Here is an 18694-nt window from a genome sequence, read left to right on the forward strand (position 1 = left end):
ACTGGCTCCCTGAGTTCTCCTAACCTTCTGTTCACTCTCACCATCCCATTTAGTCATCATATCATCTTAGATTCCTTCTATCTTCTGTTTCTCCAGGTAGTGCGAATCCTGGAGCGGCAAGGCCCTCGGGCAGCTCCTAGGGGTGCAGATGATCTCAGTGCTGTGCGCAACCACACTTACCAGATGTTGACACTGCTGGTAGAAGATCGTGTGGTCCCCTCAGCCCCCACGACCCCTGGGCCCTTGCTGGAGTTCGCTTTGCGTGAGGACCTGCTAACCCGTGTGTTGGTTTGGCAGCTTCAATGGGATGAGCTTGGGGATGGGGTTGAGGAACGGCGGGCTGAGCAACTGAAGCTGTTTGAGATGCTAGTGAGTGAAGCTCGCCAGCCACTGTTGCGACATGGTCCAGTTCGTGAGGCTCTGCTGACCTTGCTGGATGCCTGTGGCCGTCCTGTGCCCAGTAGCCCAGCACTGGATGAAGGCCTGGTGCTACTTCTCAGCCAGCTGTGTGTGTGTCTGGCCCGGGAACCTTCATTGCTCGAGTTCTTCCTGCAGCCACCTCCTGAGCCTGGAGCTGCCCCCCGCCTTCTCCTCTTTTCTCGCCTTGTTCCCTTCGTCCATCGGGAGGGCACACTGGGCCAGCAGGCCCGTGATGCCCTACTCCTGCTCATGGCTCTGTCGGCCGGGAGTCCCACTGTGGGCCGCTACATTGCAGATCACTCTTACTTCTGCCCGGTCAGCACCTCCTGGGATGGGGGGTAGGGTATGGTGTATAGACACTAGACAGCACCTTGCTATCCAGAAGATGTGGAGGGGCTATGTACTGGGTACTTTTCCTTTAGGTGGTAGCCCCCTGGGTTTGAAAACAGTGCCTGGAGTTGGGGTGGGGATGAAACATGGGCTTAGGTGGACAGCATAGATACTAAAACTCTTCATGGACCAGTGTTCCCAGGTGATGTCCTGGCACATTGGATAACTAAATATCTGCTTGAGGAATAGTTCTTTCCCCTTGTCCCATCAAAACTCTGGGTTAATAGCTCCCCTGGTTCCCTTTTATGTATTGTCTGAGCTTTTGGTAACCTGTCCTTGGGGATGGCCCCCAGGTGCTGGCCACAGGGCTGAGTGCCCTGTACTCCTCACTGCCCCGCAAGATTGAGGTTCCAGGGGATGATTGGCACTGCCTGCGACGGGAGGATTGGCTGGGAGTGCCAGCCCTTGCGCTCTTCATGAGTTCCCTAGAATTCTGCAATGCAGTCATTCAGGTGGGATTGCATCTTCCCAGGAGGACTGGTTCTTGGTCATTCTGGGCAAATGGGGTGGGAAGGGGGCACATTCCCTGGAGTTCTGCTGTTCTGCCATCTTGGGGGTGGGGTGCCTGCTTTTACCATTCTATTCCCTTCCAGACAGTGGCCACCTCACATTCTTCCTCCTTCTCTGTTGTACCCCTACAGGTGGCTCACCCTTTGGTGCAGAAGCAGCTAGTTGATTATATCCATAATGGGTTCTTGGTGCCTGTCATGGGCCCTGCCCTGCATAAGGTGAGAGTTATGGGTGGCAAGGCTGAGGGGTGGTGACCCCAATGCCAGGACCAATGTGGGAAGCAGTGGGCTGGGTACTCTTCCCCTTTTCCCTATCTTCTCCTGGTTCCTACTTAGAGCTCGGGGAAAATAACTTAGTACATGTTCAGGGAAGCCCTAAATTTTCCAAACTTTCCCTCCCCTTCGTCCAGACCTCTGTGGAGGAGATGATCGCCAGTACCGCCTATCTGGAGCTTTTCCTACGGAGTATCTCAGAGCCTGCTTTGCTCCGTACCTTCCTGCGATTCCTGCTGTTACACCGGCATGACACCCACACCATCCTTGACACCCTCGTTGCCCGTATTGGCAGCAACTCCCGGGTATGGCCCCTACCTCTGTCCTGGCTTACCTGGGTGAGCCTTCTTCTCTCTCTGAACTTTGTTCTGGGAGGGTGTGCCTGCCCTTCTTTGGCCTTTGTCTCCAGCAGTCACTTCAAAGTTAGGTGGCATTTACTTTCCAGTATTAAACTTTTGACCACTTTGGGAGTAGCTCCCTTGCTTTTGTAATATATGAATCTAGAACACATTACTTTTTCTGGATAACTGGCTCCTCATCATGACTAGGGGTTTTGCCATTGTGCTGTACTTGCGATGTAGCATTGGCCTGGGGTTCTCTTCAGCTGTGTATTGTACTGTGGCCTGCTGTGGGTGACTGAGATCACTTCCCCAGGTTTTGTGTTTGCTTTGATAGGTGATCCAGCTGCTACTGGTATGCTTAGCTTTTTTCCCCTTTGGATTTGCCACATTTGAAGTGCTGTAACTTAGGGCACCCATCTCCCCACCTACCTACTTAAACATTCCTTCCTCCTGAACATTTTTACTGAATGTTTTACTTACTGTTTTCTCCTACTAAGGATAAGTGGTAAACAACGTAGGCATAGTTGCTGGTATCATGGAGCTTCCTTCCTTTATACAAACCCATTAATAAAATAATTGCAAGTTGTGGTCACTGTTATGAAAAAACCAAACAGCTATTTAGAAAATAATAGGGTGGTCAGAAACCTTTCTGAGGAGGTGACATTGAGCTAAGACCTAAAGGTCATGAGGGAGTTCACCTATTGAAGAACAAGTGGAAGAAGAGTCTGAGCAGAGGGTGCAGCATGCACAGTACATGAGATGGGGATGAGCGAGTGTATTTGAGGAAATAAAAGACCAGTAAGACTGGAGGTGTAGTGAGCAAGGGGGAGAAGGGAATGAGGTGGAAGTAGAGAGGTAGGTAAGATTCAGTCATGCATGGCCTTGTAGACCATGGTAAGCAGTTTGGATTTTAATCAGTAGAAATATGTATGAAAGAGGAGTAAGTAGTTTCCAATAATAAAGACCCAGAGTCTTTCTAGGGGAATAAAGCATTCATTTAGTCATGAACTTTATGCCATTTATTTAGCTCTGGAACCATTTTTTTGTTTCCTTCTTATAACAAATTGAGGTTCCCTAGGTCCTTGTATTTAAAATAGAAGTTCTCAGATTACTAAAGGTTCTGGAAAACTGTTGAAAATCATTCAGATACATTGAGATACCTGGTAGTAGGCCTCTTGGTAGGTGAGGTTTTGGGATAGCTGTTTTGTGTAGGTGAGGTTTTTGAATACTAAGGGTATGGATGAAGTATTCTACACTGACTTTGATTAGACCAGTGTTTCTGAACCAGGTGCACACTTTAGAATTTGAAAATGGCAACAGCTACAACAGTTTCTAGGGTCCCTGCCTTAGATTTCTTGGATTATAATATACAGGGCATGTGTATTTTTACAGTATTCCAAAAAGTACTTATGATACGTGCCTGGGTTAATTAGGAATTATTGTCTAAAATCAATAGCAAATAGATGTCAAAGCTTTAATTTTACAAAGATACCAATTTCGCATTATGCTAAAGTTAGACCATGGTCTTTTATCTATTCAGCCTGATGGAATGTCCTCTTCGTGTTTTGAGACAGTTAATTTCCTTCTTGAGGTTGATTTTTTTTTTTTTTTTCCTATGTTGGGCTATCTCCATGTTCCTTTTGTCTTAATCTTATCCTCACTTCTTTGACTCTCTCTCATTGTCTTTAGTCTTCAGCATTTGATTTTATTAGTCTTGCATTTGGTCCTCTCGTCTCAGGAGCCTTCATGTTTTTGGGGTATTTCTTCTTGTTTCCTGCTTCTTGGAGGACAAGATTGTTTCTGATTTCAGGTTGCCGGGGCTTTCCTTTCTACTGTTTGGCCTTTTTTAGTCTTGATTCTGCTGCCCTGACTTTGAACTTCTTTAAGCTTGTCTTTTGTGGCTTCAAGTGAATCATGCTGGCTAGTCAGTCTCTGTGCCTGTTTTAGTTTCCCATTGCTGTCATAACAAATCACCACAAACATAGTGTCTTAAAACACACTAATTTATTATCTTACAGTTCTGTAGGTCATACGTCTGACACAGATCTCACTAGGCTAAAATCAAAATGTTTTCAGGGCTGTGTTCCTTTCTGGAGTCTCTAGGAGTGGATCTGTTTCCTTGCTCAGTAGGGTTGCTGGTAGAATTTATTTCATTGCAGTTCTAGGACTGAGATTCCCATTTTCTTGCTGGCTGTCAGCTGAGGACCATTCCCAGATTCTAGAGGCCAACCAAATTCCTTGGTTTGTAGCCCCCTTCTTTCATCCTCAAAGCCATCAATGGTGGATCAAGTCCCTCTCAAGCTTCAGATATCTTTTTGACCCAGCTGGAAAAGGTCCTGTGCTTTTAAGGACTCAACTGATTTGATTGTGCCTTCCTGGATAATCCATGCTACTCTCCCCACCTCAAATTTCATAACCATAATCATATCTGCAAAGTACCTTTTGTCATGTAGGGTAAAATACTTACAGGTTATGGAGATTAGGACCTGGACATCTTTGGGGGACCATTTTTCTACCTACCTCACAACCTTTCAGTGAGTGTGAATGTTTTCATTGCTAGTTAAAATGGTTATTTAGGGTAAATCTGAACATCCTTGCAAATATCCAAATATGTGAACTGATATCTAATCTCTTTCCCGCTGCAGTTGGCTTTTAATCTTCCCACATTTATTTAGTAAATGATGAGCATCTAGACTGTGCAGTGTGCCCTGGCCTAAGACCCAATAGTCGTCTTCAGGGAGCTCTAGGTATACCTGCCATAAGGGAAGTAGAGAGAAAGTGCTGTGGGGATTCAAAGGAGTAAGAGAGTGCTTACTTGTGTCTGTTGTCTTCCACTCTCTTCGCCTAGCCAGAGAAGAACCACCCTTCTTATTTTCTAAAACAAATGGTTTCCTCTATTCTGGACCCACCTATTTTTTCCTTTTCCTGTCAGCTGTGCTTGAGCTTTTCTTTCTTCTACCTTCTTAGAGATACATCAGTGTTGGAGAGGTGACTCAGACTCCATGTTCACAGCCCCGCCCACTTCCCAGCTGGGATTCTTCCAGGTTCCCTCTGGTTTCTTGTTGGTAGGCATTTAGTTACTGTGCAGCCGCAGTCTCTGCTGACAGGCATTCACTTAGTTATCATATTGTTGTTGTCTCCTGTTAGTCATTCACTCAGTCCCAGTATTTCCTAGGGTCTTTCTTCATGGGTATTCATTCCATTAAGTACTACTGGAATCTCTGCTGACAGGGGTATGTAACCAGAGAGTCTGCTGACATGTGTATGGTCTGTAGAAATACAGAACGTGACACATGGTTCATTCCTATCTGTGAATAGTGAGGTCTTGCCTACAAAGATCATGTGATCATTTATTTAATACGCAAATGATCATTATGTGCCAGGCCCTATGCACATGCTACTCTAGGAGTGGTTGGTTGGGCCTGGGGTTGGGGGGTTCCCATTTGGTAAACACCTTGGTGGGTAGAGAGCTCTTATGGTGACTCCCTCCCTCCTCCCCCACCCCCCCAGCTCTGCATGGTCTCTCTGAGTCTCTTCAGGACCCTACTGAACCTCAGCTGTGAGGATGTCCTGCTGCAGCTGGTTCTCAGGTACCTGTGGGGGCAGGGCTGAGGGATGGCTGATCCTGAACTCTCAAGGCCTTGTGCATTGCTGGGGCGATGGGTTGTATTGGGGTTGCTCATGTGGAGCATGGCTTAGCCATGTAGTTCCATTGGCCTGGCTTAGCCATGTGTTTCTATTGGCCTGATGTTCTTGGAGCCTGTCTTGGCCATGTAGTTCCATTGGCCTGATGTTCTCCCAAGCCCTGTCCTTCCTTCCTGATCTATCCTGTGCTCCTTTTTCTGCTTTCCCAGGTATCTTGTCCCGTGTAACCATGTGATGCTGAGCCAGAAGCCAGCTGTACGTGATGTGGACCTATATGGACGAGCTGCAGACAAGTTTCTCTCCCTTATCCCACGCTGTTGTCGGCATCGTGCCCCTAGCCCACCCCGTCCAGAGCATGCCTCATGGGCACGAGGTGGGCCTAGCAGAGAGGCAGGGAGAAGGGAGGACACAACGGGTATGGCCTGGGTTCTGGGGAGCCTAGCAAGAAGGTGGGGTTTGGGTGTGGGGAGGGAGATGGCCATGAGTGGCATTTTCATCTTTGGGGAGGTTGATGCCTTAAATCCACCAAAGAAATTTAGCTTCTGAGCAAAGCTGTTCCTCTTCTTCATTCCAGTCATGTATTGTTTCTATTTTCCATTGTTTCTTTGGTATTGGGGGTGGTGAGAGGGTGTGGTGGATACAGAAAAGCTTAATTTGGAGGGTGGAGAATCAGCTGCCTAAATAGGTCACACTTCTTTGCTGTTTCACTGCCTTCTCTCTTAGTCTCCCTAGGTGCCTTATTCCTCCTCCTGGCCCTCTGTCTCTTTGATTCCTCTTATGTTTTTTTTTTCCCTCTGTAGGCCCTGGAAGCCCGAGTGTTGACTCCTCTTCTGTGGTGACAGTGCCCCGGCCCTCCACACCATCTCGTCTGGCCCTCTTCCTGCGACAGCAGAGTCTGGGTGGCTCGGAATCCCCAGCTCCAGCCCCTCGCTCACCAGGGCTTGCTGCATCCCCAGCCTCCAGCCCTAGCCGACGGCCCAGCCCTGTGGAGGAGCCTGGTGAGCTGGAAGACAATTACCTGGAGTATCTGCGTGAGGCGCGCCGTGGTGTGGACCGGTGTGTCCGAGCCTGCCGTACCTGGTCTGCCCCCTATGATGGCGAGCGGCCCCCTCCTGAGCCTAGTCCTGTTGGCTCCCGGACTAAGAAACGCAGCCTACTGCCTGAGGAGGACAGGGACAATGTGGGGGAAGGGGAGGAGGAAGAGCTGGGGAGTGGAGGGCTTTCTGGGGGTACAGGAGAGGGCCCTGGCCACCTGCCCCCTCCCCAGCTCAATGGGTTGCCAGGACCATGGCCTGAGGGGGCCAAGAAGGTTCGTCGGGTGCCTCAGGAGGGGGCTGGGGAACTGCCAGAGAGCACCTCCGAGGGCATGGCAGGACTAGAGGGCTTTGGGCAGGAGCTCCGGGAACTGGAGGTGGCATTGAGCAATGGGGGGGCTGGCTCAGAACCCCCGCTAGAGCCTCCACTACCTCTTGAGGAGGAGGAGGCCTATGAGAGCTTCACCTGTCCCCCTGAGCCCCCCGGCCCCTTCCTCAGCAGCCCTTTGCGGACGCTCAACCAGCTGCCAAGCCAGCCCTTCACTGGTAAGCTACTTAGCCTAGGCCTTCCCCTTTGCGTACTCTTTGCATGTATTCAACATGTTTGTGCTGATTTCTGAGACTTCTTGTCCATGTCATTTCCATGTACTTGCCTAGCTCCTCATCCATTTTGCTTGGATCCCTTCCAGATACATGTCATACTTGGGTCTCTGTGTCTGTCTATGTGTCTTCCATGCTTGTGCTGGTTTGAGTATTAATTTATGTCTGAGCCTTGTATGTTCTATGTGCATGTTCCTCCTCTTCCCCAGTCTGGCCATTTCCTGAGATTGTGATCAGGATGTGTTTGGTGTTTCCTGGTAAATCACAGCAATATATCTGAACAATACATATGGAGGACATATGTGGTGTTCTGTATGTGAGGCATCTGTAAGCTATGCTGTTCCATGCTGTTCCCACCCGTATATTTGTCTGGGTGTTGGGTCTCCTATCAACTTTTCTGTGACCTAGGATCATCTCTTCTGGCGTTCTTCCCCCTACTCTGCCCTGGCCTCCTTTCTTCTCCTATCTCTTTAGAGAAGGACTCAATTTCAGGTTTTTCCTGTTTTCTGTCCTTGTACCTTGTTGGTTGCTATAATTACCCAGTAAGACTTTCTTACAGACTCATCATTAGTAGTAAGGACTGAAGCAGATAGAGTGAAATGCCTCTTTGAGGGCAAATGACAAAAGTGTAGCTCTGATCTCCCCAACTGAGCTCTTTTGGTCTTTCTAAAGACCCTGGAGTCAGACCTGACCTGAGTGACAGGGCTAACTCCTCTTTGTTTTTATTTGAGATCCAGCTTTACCATCCCAGCTCTTATCTGGTTCTTATCCTTACTCCCCACCTCACTCTAGGGGGAAAACAAACAAACAAAATACACCACCTCTGAGAAGCAGTGTCTAGACACACCTTGAGTTAGTGTCCCTTCATATCATTGACGCGTGTAAACCACTTACTGTGATGCTGGTACCTTGGGAGAACTCAGCACGTGGTAGCTTTTTACAAGGATTGTCATCTTTTGGCTGCAAGGCGGATATAAGTTGACCAAGGTATACCCCCATCTTCTGGTTGTTTGTAGTCAAGTTATTGTGCCTTGAGCAGTACATGTCCTAACTGGGCCTGGGATATGCTGCCATCCTGCTTGCATAGCATCAAGGCTTCTGCTCTAGAGTCACGACAACTCCGTCTTGCAGACTACAGAAAATGTGTTTCCATTTATTTAAGCTTTGCTTCTTCCTGCTCAGTACCATTAGAAGGTGGTATGCAGGTTTTACCACATTCTTGAAACATTAATTGAAGCTGTGTCCCTTTTCTTCTTTGTAAACTCTTCTGAGCTTTTTGAATTTTCTCATGTAAGAAAGTCCCAGGAAATGAGAGAAACAGAAGGACAGAGTTATGGGGTGTCTTAGGACCCTGTTAAGCTAGAGTTGTATGGAGCTAAGGCCAGTCACGTGCATTTGGAGTGGAAAATGTTCTAGGATCTTTTTTGGAATTCATTGCCTCTTTCCCTTCGTTGCTCTCCTGTCTCAGTTCATGGTGCAGTTCTTAGGTTTAATCCCTTTCCCTTACAGATCACTGGTCAGACAGACTGATGGCTCTAGAGTCCTCCTGCTGGTGATCTGGCTCAGTTGAGGCCAGTTTTCCCAGTAGATCATTCTAATCCCTTCTGTTATCCTCTCACCCAGCAAAGAGTCTGTTCTGAGTCAGTTTTCTCTGGCTCTGAACTAAACTTTTTTCTACAAATTCTCTTCTACCTTCTTGGTTCCCAGTTCCTGAACAGAGCTGATTTCTTCTTTGGGGTTCCCAGAGATTTCTCCCCTGTCTTTTAAGTTGGCCTTCGTAGTTACCTTTGTCTTTGTTACAGTTCATTCTTGCTTTCTTTCTGATCCAGGTGTAGTGTTATCCTCTGTCTTGTGTGTAACCTGATTCTTCTTTTGGTTCTAATCACTTTCTTGCTTGTTCTTTCTTCTGTTATGTCTCTTGGGTGAAACTTTTTAAAATACTGAGAGACATTATATAGTGTATAGTTATTACTGAAAACTTATAATTTGCTACATCTTGGGCTAACTGCTTTATAGGAATATTTCTTTGATCCTTTTAATAACCCTGTGAGGTGGGTATACTTTATTTTGTTAAGTAGGACACTATGCTTAGAGAATTTTGATTCATCCAGCAGCTTAACTAGTAAAGGATAAAGCTGGAATTTGAAACCAGGTCTGTCTGACTCCAGAGCCTATGATCTGGCTCTTCATCCTGAGTGTAAAGCTGGCATGTGGACTTTTGGGTCCACATGGTATCTACCATTTCATCTCTTCCAGAGTAGGTGATCACAGGATACTTAAATATAACCCAGACACTGACATACAAATGATTTTCATCTAGTGGCGGGGGGTCTCTCGGTTTTGGGAGGAATGCGTGTGATGTGCATTGTGTTCAGGCCTTGTATCCTTGTGCCCAACCTCCCCAGGCCCCTTCATGGCTGTGCTCTTTGCCAAACTCGAGAACATGCTGCAGAACTCCGTCTATGTCAACTTCCTGCTGACGGGGCTGGTGGCCCAGCTGGCCTGTCACCCCCAGCCCCTGCTCCGCTCTTTCCTGCTCAACACCAACATGGTCTTCCAGCCCAGTGTCAAGTCCCTGCTGCAGGTGTGCGATGCATGCATGCATGGGTGCGTCCAGGCTCCATGGTGGGCCAGGCCCGCAGCTGGAGTGACCCTGGGGGGGCTGGGAACAGGCCCAGTGGGATTAGAAAGGACCGTCAGTGTAGAGCCACACAGAAATGTCATGAAGTTGTGCTTCATAGGTGCTGGGTTCTGTGAAGAATAAAATTGAGAGCTTTGCGGCCTCCCAGGAGGACTTCCCAGCACTGCTATCCAAAGCCAAGAAGTACCTCATTGCCCGTGGCAAGTTGGACTGGGCCGAGGGCCCTGCAGCAGGACCTACCCCCCGCCGCTCCGATCCCCTAGGTGAGGCCTACCCCACCACTCCAGTCCTCTTCCTACCTTCCCTAGATAGCTAATTAGCCCAGGTTAATTGAACTCTTATTAAGGGTGAAACCTTGTGCCATGAACTGAGGAGTTGTAGAAAATTGAGTCTTGATGTTTGTCCTGTGGCTTCTGGTTACAGGATAAAATACAGTTGTGTCCTCTAAGAGCCAAATCAGCAGCACTAGCAAAAACTGCTGAAGTAGTAAGACAGGCAAGGGGACAGAGTAGTCTCTAGGTTGAGGTATTGTTACAGCTTGGGAACAGGAATGGCATTTGACATGGTTCTTGAGAGATAGATAGGACTTGGGTAGCCAAAGGAGTGGGATGGCTTTTTTCTTTTGTCCAGGCAACAACACGAACTATTTTGTTGGAACAGGGGATTTGGAAGGTGGTGAAACAGTTGGCAATAAGGCTGGAAAGATATGGCCAGAGTTCAGATTAGGTTCTCAGATTAGGAGTTGGACTGGGTAGAAGTTGTGATCTTTTGGTCAGTGAGAACCCACTGGAGGTTCTTAGATATGAGAGTGGAGAGATAAGCATATTAGTTCATGTGCTAAGTGAATTGGAGCCAGGAGAAAATAGAGTCAGGAGGCTTCTGCTGAAATGCATCTGTGACCTGCAAGGCTTGAATTAGAATAGTGGGAACAGGAAGGAAGAATTTGATAATGTGGAAATGAAAAGGAAGTCTTGGCAGAATTTGGTGAATGGTTGTGAGGCACAAGGAGGAAGGAAGAGTTAAATGTGACCATGCAGTTTTAAATCTAGATCTTCCATCCGCAAGTGTCTGAGCATTTGCTGTATGTACTAGCCATTGTCTTTGGTACAGGCTACTCAGGGAGGTATAAGATGAGACCTCTGCTTTTAAAGAGCTGACAGTCAGTCTGGAGAGTGACTAGAGAAATGTCATAACTGGGGAAGCAAGGTCCCAAAGGTGGTGGAATAGTGGGATCCGTTGCACCAGGAAAGGAATAACTTTGGGCAGGAAAAGATTTTTTTTCCTCCTTTTGAGGCAAATGAGGATAGATCAAAGGAGGAAGTGATATGTACCCATGGAGTTGTGAGGTGTGGAGGGAAAAGTCAGGAAATTGAAGTCTTTTATTTGCTAATCAAAGTAGGAAGCAAAATAATATGCTAAGAGCAAGAGAGCAGGGGTGAGATGGAGGTATTAGAGATGTGGGTTGGGAAGACAGTACCAGAACGGTTATTATTCAGCTGTGAGGACCCAGCTGAAGTTCCTTAGCATGATTTCTTCATGTGAATATGTCTTATTTCCATAGTGCTAGTATTGTGTTCACTGTAGAATAAATAAGAGTCTAAGCCCTTGAGCTCACAGATTACTGTATGAGATAGAAGACCTATATATAAACTAGAAACAAGTTATTACAGTACAGTATGATAAAGGCAGTGAAATGGGAAGTCAGTGGAGGGCAAATCAGAGGTTTTTCAGAGGGGTGGGGATAATAAGATTAGGCCAAGGACGATGAAAACAGGGGAGAGCAAAATTAAGGCCTAGAAGGCTACAAAAGCATGAAAGAAGCCTGGAGGGTTCCAGGAAGAGCAGATCTGTGTGGGCACAAAAGCAAGAGTGGGTGTAAAGAGTTTGGAGAAGGGGTTGGAGGGAGCATGTGAGCCTGGTTGTGAAGGGTTCTGAATGCCGTATTTAGTTGGCCTGTACAGCGTACCTCTGTAGCCAGTATTAGAGATAGAGAGTGGAAACTGTAACATGATCTAGAGACTAGATCCCTAGAGTCTAGGCCCTAGAGATGGGACAAAGATCCAGAGACAGGAATCTAGGAAGAAAATTAGGAGAGACAGCAATGTTTTAAATGGTTCCTTTGAGTCTAAAGTGAGGTGAAGTTTGTCTGGCCATGTGAAGTTGCCTAAACTGACATGAGGTGGGAGTAGGCTTTGGTGGATCTAGGAGAGAGACTGGTGGTTGGCGAAGTGATGGCACAGGAGATCAGATTCTGGAGGGATAGTGGAGTATGATGGAAGTGGTAAAGCCCCTGGACTGTGATTGGATATACACCCTGTAGGTGTTGAAGGAGTAGAGGCTGTGGGTCCTGTGTTATAGATAGTTCAGGAGCATAAGGTAAGCCTGTGTTATGGACTGAGGAGATATAGCTTAGTGATGGTAGAATAGCAATTGGAAAGGGAGGAGCAGTTAGAGAGTCCCTCAGGGTGAGAGGGCATGGAGAAGGGGTCTTGGCTGGGAATGAAGCAGTTGTGTTGACTGACCGAGAAGACTAAGGGTGATGGTTGGCTTGGTGGGGAGGCTGGATGGAGGGAAAAATGCTGGGCAGGCGGCATTTTGGTTTTAGAGTCCTAGTCCAGATTACTGTGAACCCAGGGAGGGGGGCATCTCTCAGACCGAGAGAGCATGCCTTACCCCAGCACCTTCACGATCCCTGATACCCATTTATTTCCAGTGAAGAGCCGGAGGCCATCCTTGGGGGAGTTGCTCCTGCGGCATGCACACAGTCCAACCAGGGCCCGGCAGGCGGCACAGTTGGTTCTTCAGCCTGGGAGAGACGGCGCAGGACTTGGCCTAGGTGGGGGCTCCCCTGGGGCTTCAACTCCGGTTCTACCCCCTCGGGGTGGGGCCCCTGAGCGCCAAGGTGAGGCTCTGCGAGTCAAGAATGCTGTCTACTGTGCAGTCATTTTCCCTGAATTTCTCAAGGAGTTGGCTGCCATTTCCCAGGCCCATGCTGTCACCTCGCCTTTCTTGTTGGATACTTCAGAGGAGGGATCTGGTCCTCCTGTCTCAGGCTTTGGGCCCCTCAATCCTTAACTTTCTTCCATGGACAATCAGGGCCTCCAGTGGCCTGGGCTGGGGCCGGGGTATAGGCTCCTTTTTATGTTTGGAGGCAGTGGTAAGAGGACTTTTTAATTTATTTCTGATGAATGTTTTATGGAGAACTTGTTGCAATATGTATAAAAGGGAAATCTCTATTCTCTGCTCATTCTTCTTTCCCACCCTTTTTCTCTGGGGCTGGGGCCCCAGGAAGGTTGTACATAAATAGGAGGTCAGGGGTATTTTCTCTCTTGTGAGGACATTGGTTTTAAGGTTTTAAGGTGCTTCTTACACCGTTAAAGGGTGAGGGGTCATGGAACCTAGGGGAAAAAAGTAGGGACTCTTCTCCAGCCCCAAGACAGAAGAAGCAGCATGGGCCCAGGATGGTTTGGGGGAGCAGCAGCTGATGTTTATTGGGGACCAGTATCCCTATGCCGGATCTTGGGGGCCTTGCCCCCTGAATCTCTCGCCTCAGCTTCATTCGTCGCTGTCGAATTCTGAGGACAGACCCTGCAGCAGGGGCAGGGACATGGAGTGCCGGTCGGGGTCCCCGGGGCCCCCACCCTGGACTCCTGGTGCGGGGCTGCGGGGGCTGAAGAGCCAGTTCTCTGCCAGGGTTGGGGATAGTCACAGCTTGACTCATGCCCTGGTCTTTCTGCCTTCCTGGTCCCTCCCTCTGGCCCTCTGCTGTGCCCACCCCCTCACCAGGACCATGCTTCCATCTCACCACCCCTGGCTCCCTCCATCCCCTTCACCAGGATCTGGTGTGGTATTAGGGGTGCTCCACACATTCCTGGGGCACACATTCCTATATTCCCTATGCCCTCTCCCTCCACCAGATCCCATCCGTCTCAGCTTCATATCCCCTAGCAGTACCTGACAGCATCTGGGGCCTCCTGCGGAAGGGGTTTCGGCCCTTGTAGGAGAATCTGGTGGGTCTGCCCTCTGGCCTTTCCTGAGGAGGTGGTGTAGGTGGGGCTGGGGCAGGTGGGGGCACATCAGTAGCTTCAGCGGTATCGGTAGGGGTTGACATGGGGGCCAGAGGTGGCATGATCCCAAGGTTGGGTCTGACCCAGTTGGCCCCATGGGGCAGTGTATCTTTGGTCAGAGGCTTCTGTGGTCCCAGCACTCCTTTGGGCTGCAGTGAAAACTTGAGGCAGGAGAAGGCAACAGGCAGGGACCGTTGTAACCGGAGCAGCTGGGGCTCTTGGGCTGTAGGCAACAGCCCCAGCTGCAGCCAGGAACAGGAGAAGACCTGGTAGATGACATAGATGCTGTGGGTGCTTCGGAGCCAGGGAAGATTTTGCTGTAGGCTCACCTGAGCTGGTGGCAGCAGCAGGAAGGCCACCTTCTTGCGCAGACCACCCATGTGCAGGCGGATCCTGCAGGGCTGCCCATCCAATATTCGCATTTCTTCATAGGCTATCTCTTCCCGGCCGTTTGGTGAGTATTCCCGAGTGCAGTGGGCAAAGGCACCCTCAGATCCTACCTGCTCCAGGAGGTTTGGTAGTGGCCCTACTGGTTGTAGTGCCCGCCGACCCTGCCGAGTTGGTAAAGCCAGGCGAGTGTGGGCTGGTCGGGACTGCTTCACTAGCACACCCAGTAGGTCATAGCAGGCTGCATCCGACAGGAAAGGTACTGCCACTACGTTGGGCCCAAAGCGCTCCTCGATAACCTGCAGATGGCCAGTTTATAGGTCAGGGACTGAGTTAGGGTCAGGAGTTACCTGGTAGCCTACTCTAGATTGACCCTTCTGCTGTTCCCTGTGCAATTATATCTCTACAATGTGCTCAGACGGGTTCCTGCTTATTTCCTAGTTCTCTCCTGTAGCAAAACCTTGAATATACTATGTGCCAGACCCTGCTGGATATTGGGAATACATAAAAGCATGAAATTTTGACCTTATCCTATTATAGCCCGGTCTGATGGAGGAGACAAATATGTACACAGTAGTCAGCTAAGTAAGATAATAGAGAACACGGGTGTGGAGGAGATGGGTAGTGATTTAACAGCTTTTTTCTTTGATAGAAGAGGATCAGAGAAGGTTTCTAGGTGGTAATACATGAGCTTTGAAGGAATCAGCTAGGTAGGAGGATGGTCAATCCAGGGAGAGGATACAACCAGTTTAAAAACCAGAATTTATTAACTAGGTGGGGCACCTTCAGGAACACGTAATTTCATTGCACTTAAACATAGGGTATGAAGAGGGACAAGCACACAGCAACTAGACTGAAAGATCTTGTTTGTATGCAATGTGACAGGAATTTGGTCCTGAGGGCAATGGAAAACCACTTGAAGGGCTCTGGGCAAGAGGGGAAAGATCAGAAAGGCGCTTTAGAAAGTTAATTTTGAGCAGGAAGACAAAATAAGGGGAGAGAAAGATCAGTTAAGAGTATTGTAATACTGCAAGCAAAACATGGTGAGGCCTTCAACTAAAATAATGGGGGAAGATATTTAGGTTATGGAATTAGTAGAACTTGATCACTTTAAGGAATGTGAGAAAAGGAATCCTGAAGGATTAGTTATTAGATGATTGATTGGGTGGGTGATGTCATTCACCACAAATGGGTACACAGAAATAGGTTGGAATGACCATTCTTAAACATTTTCTGTCCTAACTGCAGGACAGAGTTCCTTTAGGGATTTGAGGCCTCATCTTTGAAATGCTGGTTCTTCTAGTACGCTTTCAGGGATTCTAGTTCCTCTAGGTTTTGTCCTTCTTGTCTTGGCCTTTTTTGGTTTGGTTAACCCAGTTCTGGAAAGTTTAACTGCATGACCGACTGGAAAATCTTGTACGATCCTTTCTAGTATTTGTACTTAGATGTGATCTCAACTCATCAAAGATACTGCTAGCTCAGACTTCTGGCTCTGTGGTCTGCTAGCCAGTACATAAAATTCCTTGTTTGGATCCCTTTCCTGTTTGAGACCTGTTCTGTTTTCAGAATAGCATTTTTGCTATGTTCTACTGCCCTTCCTCAGCTCCCAATTCCCACATGCCTGTCCCCTGGACTTGCCCAGTTTGCCAGCCTTCTGGTAGAGTTCATCAATGATCCCTTGTGGTCAATCTGTTTTTTGCTACATAGAACTGTTTTTGGAAGTGCTGCCCCATAGCATAAGAGGAGGGAGGGTCGCTAACTGATCTAGTTGTGTCTGCAGTATGGACAAGCTGAAGTAGCTTGAAGAGTACTGTCCTTTGTCACCTGGCCAGGGAAATACATGGTGCTTTTTTCTTTTTTTTCCATTTGAAATACTAGTGTTTATCATGGTGCTTTTTCTTAATCTGCATGGAAGAATTTCCCATAATTCCTCTTCTTTGCTTCATTGGGACTGAAATACTTTATTTTTGGTGGGGGCATCAGGCTGGAGAACAGTTCTCTGAGAAGCTCTGAGAAGGGCCAGTTGGGTTACCAGGGGTGAGAGCAGAGCATTGGTGGGTTGGCATTTTTGTTTAGAATGTTCTGCTCCATGACAAAGAAAGCATAGTGACCAAATATAACTTCAGAATCCTACCCTAGCTGCTCCTTTGGTCCCTAGGATCCTATACAAATAAGACAAATAGGAGTGTCTCCAGGAGGTACCTCTTTAGTGGGATTTTGACATTTAAAATACCTATTCTTATGGTCCAAGTTTCTGATCAGGTGAATCCCTGATTTAGCTGGAGGGTTTTTCCCAGAATAGACATGAATTTGCCATGGTGGGGAGGTTTATAGGCTCTTTTTCTTACCCTTGAGGCCCCCAGTGGTTATCCTAAAATAGGGAAAATAGGGCACTCAGTTCTATGCTAGGGGGACTGTTCTTTGTAGAGTCACCATGTGAGACCACTACCTGTTCCCACTGCACCTTTACTTCTGGGTAAAAGTTCTGTGGAACATAGAAGCCTGCAAATTTAGATCTCCCAGGGGCAGCCTGGGAAAGTGAGGTTGGAAAACTTTCTTCCTGGGTATACCTCGGCTGGTATGAATTCTGAATGAGGAGACTTCAAGCCATATTTTGGTTAGCTGTATGTTCTACAAAGTGCGCAATAAACTATCAGTTCTGGAGAGAGGAAACCAGGTTACTCAGAGGTGTCCTGCTCCTTGAATTTGCCACATATCACCAGTGATTTATTGTGTATCTCTACTTTGCCTTTCCTGACAATTTTCCATTTAAATAGGGAATTTTTCTGATGCTCAGAGATGTAGCTGTCTGCTGGTTGATGACTGCATTTACTTTCATCGTAATGAAATGCTTGATCTTGTCCAGGACCAACCTGCTGAAGCTAGGTACTCTGATATTTGTGAGGGCCTTGGCTCTCCTGTTTCTGCTTCCCTGGGAAGCTGACCTTTGTGGTGAGCTCCATTTCTAATGGGAGCTATATCTATTAAGGCTGTTTGAGTCTAGTAGGCACTACTTTAAGATGGTTGTTTTAAACTTGATAGAAGGGCTGCCTTCTATGAGTGCTTTAAATTCACTGTCCTTCAGATTATGTAACCAGAACCTGATCCCTAAATTCTCCAAGTTCAGAAATTGTGGCCATCTAGATTTGGCAGGGGTACTTGCAACTCAGAGCTGACATCTGCCTGCTCCTGAAAATCTCCATATTTGGCTCAAAACCCAAATTTCCCATTTTGTGGATGTTAAGGTGGAGGGGGTATCTGTGAAGAAGTCCAAGCTTTTTTAGAATGCTTACAAGGCCCTTCATGATCAGCCTCTGTACCTCTTTGACCTCATTTTCACCACTACTCATGTGAACTCTGCTCTACAGACTATTTGCAGTTCACAAATATGCAATTTTTTTAAATCCTCTCCTGGCTTTTGCATATGCTGTACTTTTAATTATACACTGTTCACTCGCTCACCCACCCACCCACCTGCTCACTAATTCATTTAGGTGTTTATTAAACATTCCTCTTTCCTCTATGTGAGAATAATTCCGACTTGCCTAGCTAGAACGTCACTCTCTCCAGGAAGCCTTCCTGACCTCATAACTCCTACCCTGACTTAGCACTTGTCTCTGTTCTCAGAAATTCTTACTGCCTTTGAAGGAACTTCTTGCTGTTTTTTACAGTTGTGATTAAATTGGAGTGTGTACAAAGCACTTAGTACAGTGTCCAGCGTGTAAGCACTGAGTAAATATTATTATTATCTTCAAGCTACCCACCACTTCCTACGCATAAGTTGCTCAGACCCATCTAGGTCACACTTTGTTCCTTTCTCTTTAGCTCTCTTACTTTATCCTTGATGAGGGTCCAGGTGGCATCGGCTTCATCCAGTGTCAGCAGGTGGGGGGTACCAACCAACATGGTGGGGTATGGGAGAGGTTAGGCAGGGCAGTGGCTGCTGCAGGAACCCCAAGCTGCCCAGAGAGGTGAGGCCCCAGGCCTTAGGCTTTGACCTACTATAGCATGAGGTCATAGAGGTCCTACTAGATAATGGGGCTTTGGGTGAGGGGAGGGCAGTCACTTTCCTAGCCTCACTATATGCACAGCATGAGTCCATACCCTTGAGTCACTTATCCATTCTCCTCCTTAGGGTAGGAAAATGCAGGGGTGCTTGAGTGCATTTGTGTGTGTGTGTGTGTAGTTCTTGGTCTGAGTTCTTAAAGGAAGCAGAATCAGGCTTCCCCCTTCAGCAGCCTTATTGAATCAATTTGCTGTGCTGCCTTATTAGCTGCAGGTGACTTCTTCATGAGGTTGGATAGGGGTCCTGAAGGACACACTGGAAGTATAGATCAGGACTTAGACTGAGAACCAAGCAGTAGTTCTTAACCTTGGTCATACTTTG

The 18694-nt window shown here is 47.6% G+C and overlaps 2 protein-coding genes across 2 annotated transcripts; one reads left to right on the forward strand and one right to left on the reverse strand.

Moving 5' to 3' along the window:
- On the forward strand, nt 1–13089 carry FHIP1B (FHF complex subunit HOOK interacting protein 1B; the record flags this gene model as incomplete). Its single annotated transcript, XM_049640155.1, has 10 exons — nt 1–735; nt 1104–1262; nt 1452–1538; nt 1730–1897; nt 5444–5523; nt 5788–5951; nt 6379–7158; nt 9618–9796; nt 9954–10116; nt 12567–13089. Coding segments are annotated over 10 exons (2877 nt in total), but the record flags the coding sequence as incomplete, so codon positions are not given.
- A 224-nt stretch (nt 13090–13313) lies between these two features.
- On the reverse strand, nt 13314–18291 carry CD1H11orf42 (chromosome D1 C11orf42 homolog). Its single transcript, XM_049651183.1, has 3 exons — nt 18142–18291; nt 13808–14606; nt 13314–13539 (listed from the first exon to the last, which is right to left on the reverse strand). Exons 1-3 carry the CDS (start codon nt 18211–18213, stop codon nt 13409–13411), a joined length of 1002 nt encoding a protein of 333 aa, XP_049507140.1. The 5' UTR covers nt 18214–18291; the 3' UTR covers nt 13314–13408.
- Between the last annotated feature and the right edge of the window lie 403 nt (nt 18292–18694).

The sequence above is a fragment of the Panthera uncia genome, chromosome D1 (genome assembly GCF_023721935.1).
Source record: "Panthera uncia isolate 11264 chromosome D1, Puncia_PCG_1.0, whole genome shotgun sequence".
NCBI classification, from domain to species: domain Eukaryota; kingdom Metazoa; phylum Chordata; class Mammalia; order Carnivora; family Felidae; genus Panthera; species Panthera uncia.

What these genes read in the sequence shown, in the direction of transcription:
- CD1H11orf42 (XM_049651183.1), bottom strand. Translation starts at nt 18,213, where the DNA reads ATGTTGGTTGGTACCCCCCACCTGCTGACACTGGATGAAGCCGATGCC. An exon ending in GGACCCTCATCAAGGATAAA is followed by an intron (nt 14,607 to 18,141) that starts GTAAGAGAGCTA and finishes GGCCATCTGCAG; the next exon opens with GTTATCGAGGAGCGCTTTGG. An exon ending in GAGGCCCCAGATGCTGTCAG is followed by an intron (nt 13,540 to 13,807) that starts GTACTGCTAGGG and finishes CAACCCTGGCAG; the next exon opens with AGAACTGGCTCTTCAGCCCC.